Source organism: Manacus vitellinus, unplaced genomic scaffold, assembly GCF_001715985.3.
Source record: "Manacus vitellinus isolate BGI_N305 unplaced genomic scaffold, ASM171598v3 scaffold_24_pilon, whole genome shotgun sequence".
Taxonomy (NCBI): Eukaryota; Metazoa; Chordata; class Aves; order Passeriformes; family Pipridae; genus Manacus; species Manacus vitellinus.
Genome location: NW_021939798.1, coordinates 11824824 through 11831568, shown reverse-complemented (window position 1 = coordinate 11831568; position 6745 = coordinate 11824824). Strand labels below are relative to the sequence as shown.

The window sequence follows — 6745 nt, the reverse complement described above, 5'->3', positions numbered from 1 at the left end:
CAGGGGCAGCCACAGCTTCTCTGGGCAGCCCCCACCACCCTCCCAGCCAAGAATTTCTCCCTGGCACACAGTTTGCTCATCCTTGCTCTTCACAGGAGCAGCCCAGTTACATTGCACGTGGCTCAAGTTGCACAGAACAAATGTGGTTTTTTGTTGGGGTTCTTTTGGCCTTTATTTGGTTTCAGCTGTGCTGAGTGTTCCTCCCTCCGTGTCCCCCAGGAAAGCCATGCTGCTGCTGAAGAAGAAACGATACCAGGAGCAACTCCTGGATAAAACAGAGAACCAGATCAGCAACCTGGAGCGGATGGTGAGCGAGGGCCAGTCGCTGGGGGGGCCTTGATCTGTGCTCCTGGGTGGGCACTCCCCTGGATCCTGTGGAATTCCGTTTCAGCTGCCAGTCCTGGCAGGGGTTTAGCCCTCTGTCCAAGGGCAGATGTCTCCAGAATTGTACATGTGCCATGACTGTTCCTTACAGAGGCAGAGGGGGGAGTGTGTGTTTGGAATCTGCAGGGCAGGTTATGTGTTAAATACTGTTTTGTAAATTACTAAAATTACTCACAGTGTGAGTGGCTGCAGTGGAGACTTCCTTGGGCTTGTCTCAGAACTGTAATTTCAGAACTGGATATGTTTGGGTTTGGGGAGGCCTCAGCTGAGACTGGCAGCTGGAAAATGAGGTGAAATCAGTTCAAGGGCTGCTGGACGTGCTCGTGGAGCTGCCTGTGCCGAGCTTTTTGTGTGGATATTTCTCACTGCTGGTGTAAATTCTGTCCAGTACAGAAAGGGCTTCTCTGGGGTCCCAGCAGCCTGTGTCTGGCTGATGGGAACCACAGAATCATGGAATTACCTTGGCTGGAAAAGCCCCCTGAGGCCATCGAGCCCAACTGTTCCCCAGCACTGCCAAGGCCACCACTGTCCCCAAGTGCCACATCCACACGGCTGCTAAATTCCCCCAGGAATGGGGACTCCCCCCTGCCCTGAGCAGCCTGTGCCAGTGCCTGGCCAAAGTGTGGCAGGGTCTTCCCTTTCTCCTTTCCATTCCAGGTCCAGGACATTGAATTCACCCAGATTGAAATGAAGGTCATTGAGGGCCTGAAAATAGGCAACGAGTGTCTGAACAAAATGCACCAGGTACGTGTGGCTGGGGCAGCTCAGCACCTTTGGCCAAGAGGGGCTTGGCTGGAGCTGCCTCCCTGCAGGCCTCACCCACACCTGGACTTTGGCTCTTCCCTTCAGGTGATGTCCATAGAAGAAGTAGAAAGAATAATAGGAGAAACCCAGGATGCTGTGGAGTACCAGAGGGTACGTACGGCTGTTGGGAGCAGGCTCTGCCTGCTCTGCACAGTTCCTTGGATGTGCACTGAGTTCCCAGCCCTATTTAAGAACCATCAGAGTGAGAATTAACTCTCTTTCCCTCTCTCCCACAGCAAATAGATGAGCTCCTGGCTGGCAGCCTGACCGAGGAGGATGAAGATGCCATTCTAGAAGAGTTAAATACTATCACTCAGGTAGGACTGACGTTCTTGGGATCAAAATCCCCACTTTCAGGAAGTTGGTTGTAATGGGAGATAAAGTGAGATACAGGAGGTGCTGTGATCACTGCCAGATGTGTGTCACATGTTGTCTTTCACGTCCTTGCAGGAACAGTTGGAGCTTCCAGAAGTTCCTTCGGAGCCGCTCCCAGAGAAGATCCCAGGTATGCTCTCTCTGCAGCTTTGGCTTCCACGCAGTAGTCTGGGACCCTCTCCCAGTGTAAGTGTTGTCCCAGAAAACAGGAAGGAGTCCCAGCTCCCTGGTGTGAGCCCTGTTCAGTGGGCTGTGCCAGCTGCCCCCTCGTTGTGTGGCAGGTCCAGCTGAGCCCTCACCCAAGAGGACCCGAGGCTCTGCTCTCTGTTCCGTCGGCATCTGGTTATTCCCTCAGGAGTTTCCTCCTTCCTTTGTACCTGCCTTGAGACACCTTGTTGCATTGTGAAGCTCCATGAGGAATTCCTGCCCTGCTTGTCCCAGGCAAGACTCTCCCACAGCACTCAGAGTGGTGCCCTGCACGTCGTCACAAACAGGGACAGTTGTTTTGTGGATATTGGATTCTCCCTGCACAACATGGGATCTCATGGAGGCTTCTGAGGACTCGTAGCTCTTCTCACCTCATGTCACGGGGGTTGGAACCAGCTGGGTGAGGATCACTGGAGTCCCTCAGCTCCAGGACTGTTGGAGCACGAGCTGCACACAGCTGATGGTACAGGAGTGTCTGCTCCTGAATGGTGCAATGGGAATTCAGCTGGGAAGTGGGAGAGAGCCCGTGAAGGAGGTGACCAGATGGGCACTGGTGGCCCTGCCTGGTGAGGAAGGAGCTCACACAGGTGTCTGTCCATGCTGAGATGCTGAAAACTCAAACTGGTGAAGACTCTTCTCCTGGGGCAGCAGAACCCCGAGCCATCGCTCACAGAAGCTGGACCTCCCTGCTTGTGCAAACAGGAGCTGGAAGAAGCCATTTCCTCCGTGTGGAATCTGCCCAGGAGCAGTCTGGGATGTGGGGAATGGGGCTGGTTTCTTTGGTGCTTGTTTACTCGTAAACAGGGCTCAGATGTCATCGCTGTGTGGTGGCAGCAGCGGGAGCCAAGCAAAACACAGCCTGGCCCTGTGGCTGCAGCTGTCTGAGCCTCGTGGTGCCAAATCTGAGGGATCAGGGGAAGAGCTGGACTTACCCCTGCACTCCAAAAAAGGCTCCTGCCCTGGATCTGTGTCATTGGGCTGGTGGCTCACTGGGTTGGGTGTGTTCTGAAACTGTTTGAATTCGTCAGGTGCTGTGAGAAAGGGCCATACTGGGAACGTGGGATTACTTATAACCAACTTCTCTTATTTCAGGTGCTGTGCAAGCATTTGCTGCTCTGCAGGACGGATTCTGAGCCCTGGATCCTCCTCAGGAGATGGCTGCAGGGTATTTACAGTCTGTGTTTCTGTAACAAGTTTCTTTTCCTTCCACAGAAGCGTCACCCGTCAAGAACAGGCCAAAGCCAGAGCTGGTGGCAGCATCTTAACTCCCAGAGCTGGGGATTCCCCCACGAAACTTTCACCGAGGACAGTTTGCCCTCCCAGCCTGTGCTGGGAAGAGGCAATGCCTTGGCAGCATCCCAGCTGTGCTGGGTGGATTGTGGAGCGGGATTCCCTGCGCAGGGCGGGAACCCCGACTGATTATCGCTCTTGTATCAAGATTATTTTCTAGTGCTTTCTTTTTTTGTAACTTAAATTCTAAACTCACTCAGCTGCGCTGTCTCGGGATTAAACAGCAACTCTAAAACCTCCAAAGCCAAATTTTTCTCTGTAGGTTTGATTTTGGTGGCCAATCTGCCTTTGCTCTGACTGAAATCCCAGGAAATCCCACCCTCGGAGCGATGGTGTTTGTGCTGGGCTTGGCTGGGCGAGCACAAGCCCTCCAGACCACCCTGTTGTCTCTGTCCCTCTCTGTCCCTTCACTTTTCCTCTCCTGATTCTGTCTGTGGATGGGCTGCCGTGTCCCTTGGCCTGCTGTAGGTTGGGCTGAGCTCCTGCAGGCAGCGACACGTCGTGCTACGGGCTGGAAATGGTTCTGTCTTGTGTAAAACCAGCTTGAGGGTGTTTAATTTGGGCCAAGTTCAGCCTGTTTGCTTGGCTCTGCACTTGCTGGCAGCGGTTCTGGTCGGGGAAAGGCCTGATCTCATGTGAGGTGAAGAGCTGGCCTTGGTCACGGTTCAGATCCTGCTCTGGGAGCCCCGCGGTGCTGAGTGAGACTGGGCTGGCAGAAATCTCTTGAAATGCCAGCAAGGAGCCTTCTGCCTGTGTTGAGAGCCAGGATTCCTCCCTCGTTGGCTCTGCTCCGTCGTCAGGAGTTCACCTTTGTGACACTGGGATGGACTGGGATGGACTGGGATGGACTCTGCTCCCGCTGGCAGCTCCTGGGGGACGATTCCTCACGGGCTCGGAGGCAGGAATGTCAGGCTGGGACGAACAGGAGGCTCGTGCTGTACCAGACACGAGGCCTGAAGCTTCACAGAGCAACACAACAAAGACTCTGCTCCAGGAGCAGCTCGAGGGAGCCCCGTCCCCTCCAGCCGACCCTGCGGAGGACACTCGGAGCCCGGTGTGGAGTGGGGTGACAGCAGGTCACACGGATGATGAAGGGTCTGGAACACTGCCTGGCCAGGTGGTGGGCAGATTTAGCTGCTCTTGGAAGCAAGCTCACCTGCCAGCTTGCAGATGCTCTTCAGGACACTGCAGATCTTTATTTATTACGTTCTTGAAACCACAACCCTTAATCTGTGACAGCAGAAGAAGGACCAGAGGGTCCTTGGAGACTTTTGGAGATTGTCATTGGGTTGTGGGATCTGGTGCTAGACAACAAGTGATCCCAGAGACTCTGCTGCTCCCCTGTGGTGCTGGGCCAGCAGCAGCTCTGGGCTGAGTCGTGTTCTCCGTGTCCTTTCCGTTATGTTCCAAAGACTGGCCAGCACATCCTTGTCCTCCTTGTGTCCTCAGTGCAGTGAGTACCTTGGAGCCGCCCTGTTTCCAATCCCACTGCTCTCTCCTGATTAATGTTCCCCAATAAACCCAGGCCCAGAGCCCTGGGCTCGTGTTTACCAACAGTGCAGCGTTGGCAAACCCCCCACTGTCTGTGGAGCTGGGGGGTTTGGGTGACCCCAGAGCATGTGCTGTCACCCCAGCCAGTGCTGGAACAGCCAGACCCTGCTCCCAGCCCTCCCAGGGAGAGGTTGTGTCCTGCTCTGCTCCCGGTGGTTTATTTTCTCTGCTCAGTCCTGGCTGTGCTGCAACGCAGCCTGTTCCCACCAGAGAGAGCCTTGGATTCACCAGCGCGGTGCTGGCGGAGCATTTCTGGGCAGCGTTTTCCCTTCAAGGCTCCTGCAGCCCGTTGCCAGCCTGACATCGAGTTGTTTAACATGACCCTAATGAATTTGGATTCATAGGAATGAGAGCTGGGCTCTCCCAGGAAGATCTCGAGGGGATCTGGCCTGAGAGCACAGCTCTCGCTGCTGGCGCTTTGGGAAAACCCTGTTCCATGGGATTGGCATTGCCACAGGTGAGGGGGGAGAGGGACAAGGAGGGAGGAGGACTGCAGTGCCTCTGCTCCAGTTTGCTTTCTCATGAACGTCCTGGCAGCAGGAGAGATGTGAGCCAGCCATCCCCAGGGGAGCTGCAGCGAGGCTGGGCCAGGTCCCAGTGGCTGCTCCTGGGTGGAAGCAGGTGCAGAGAGGGAGCAGGGCTGGTGCTGAAGGGGTTAATGCAGCTCCTTCCATTCCTTAATACAGTGAAGAGGCCATTTACTGATCTAACAGGAAAGTTTGGAGCAGATTGGCTGCAGCTTCCTCTGCTAATCCCTGCCCCAAACAGCTTGTGCTGGGTCTCGTTGGAGGAAGAGCCAGGAGTGGGCTGTGACCTCTGTGCTGTGCTGTGACAATAAACTGGTTCTAATGGTTTCACCAACTCTTGTTCCAGCCTCATGTTTTCACAGTGAATGTTTTGGATGAGCAGGAGTTGCTTTCCTCCACCCTCACCTCCTCACTCCCTGCTCCTGGGAGAGATGTGGGCAGGAATTTCAGAGCAGGCTCCGTGTGTAACAAGAACAATCCTGTTTGCCTGGATGGCCCAGGGAGGCTCAGGTGGCACCAGCAGCTCTGTGACAGTCCTGGCACAGCCCCGAGCCAGGTACAGGTGAGCTGGAGGGATTTTTGAGAGCCTCTGCCTTACCTAGGTGTTATTTGGGGGTTGTCCTGTGCAGAGCCAGGAGTCACACTTACTGATCCTTGTGGGTCCCTTCCAGTTGTGAATATTCCATGGCTCTATTGTTGCTGCAAAGGTGGAGCAGCCCCTGCCCCTGTCACAGCACTGTGCCTGCCTGTCCCTCATCCCTTGTGGGGCAGGGGTTGGGCAGATCCCCTCGGGGATCTCTGGAGAAACAGCTTCAGGGGAAGGGGGCTCTGCTGGGAGGCAGGAGCAAGGGGCTGGATCCCGTGGTGGGGAGGATGTTTGGAAGGGCTGCCCTCCCACCTTGGGTTTGTTGTGAGACCAGGCTGGGGTTTTTTGCAAGAATTACTCTGGAGCTGGTGACAAACTGAGCCATGACCAGCCCGTGCCCTGGGCCTCCAGGGATGTGTGGCTCTATCCTGATGGACTGCACTGTCCTGCCCTGGGCTGGGCTCCCACCTCCCCTCCTTCCACTGCTTCCAGACCCCCACAGCCAGCACCAGACCCCCGTGCTTGTCCCTGTTCAGAACAGGCACAGGGACTGGGGACACCATTGGCAGAGCAGGGCCACAGGACAGCACAGCTCAGCCCTGGAGGTGCAGGATGAGGCCCCCCCAGGCTGTGCCTGAGCCGCCGGCTGGTGCTTGGACACCAGCTGGTCCCTCCTTGCTCTGGATTTGTGTGTCCCTTGCTGATGGAATCACCAGGATTCCTCCAGCCCCCTCCTGCCTGCACCAGCCAGACCCTCAGCAGCAGCTCAGCCCCTGTCCTGTCCTGCTGGGGGAGGTGCTGGGGGTTCCTGGGAAAGCAGCTGTGCCGTGTTTGCCGTGTTTAATCACCACTGCCTGTACCCGCTCGGCTGTGGCAGGGGGTGGGAGCACAGAGCTCGTCCAGCTGTGTTTGAGTTGGCCAGATGTTGAGTTAGAGGAGTGTGGAGGCAGCACTGCTCGTTGTTAATTAAACCCTGGAGAATATGAACAAACCTCACGCTGCTTCCTCAGCCATCCCCCGC

General features: G+C 55.8%; 1 protein-coding gene across 1 annotated transcript in view; it reads left to right on the top strand.

Moving 5' to 3' along the window:
- CHMP6 (charged multivesicular body protein 6) overlaps window positions 1–5472 on the top strand; it is a 7449-nt gene extending 1977 nt beyond the window's left edge. Inside the window, exons 2-7 of the mRNA XM_029960117.1 lie at window positions 96–307; window positions 1042–1128; window positions 1234–1299; window positions 1425–1505; window positions 1639–1693; window positions 2983–5472. Coding sequence (XP_029815977.1) covers window positions 96–307; window positions 1042–1128; window positions 1234–1299; window positions 1425–1505; window positions 1639–1693; window positions 2983–3035 — 554 coding nt within the window. The 3' untranslated portion in view covers window positions 3036–5472. The remainder of the gene's footprint in view (window positions 1–95; window positions 308–1041; window positions 1129–1233; window positions 1300–1424; window positions 1506–1638; window positions 1694–2982) is intronic.
- Window positions 5473–6745: the final 1273 nt, after the last annotated feature.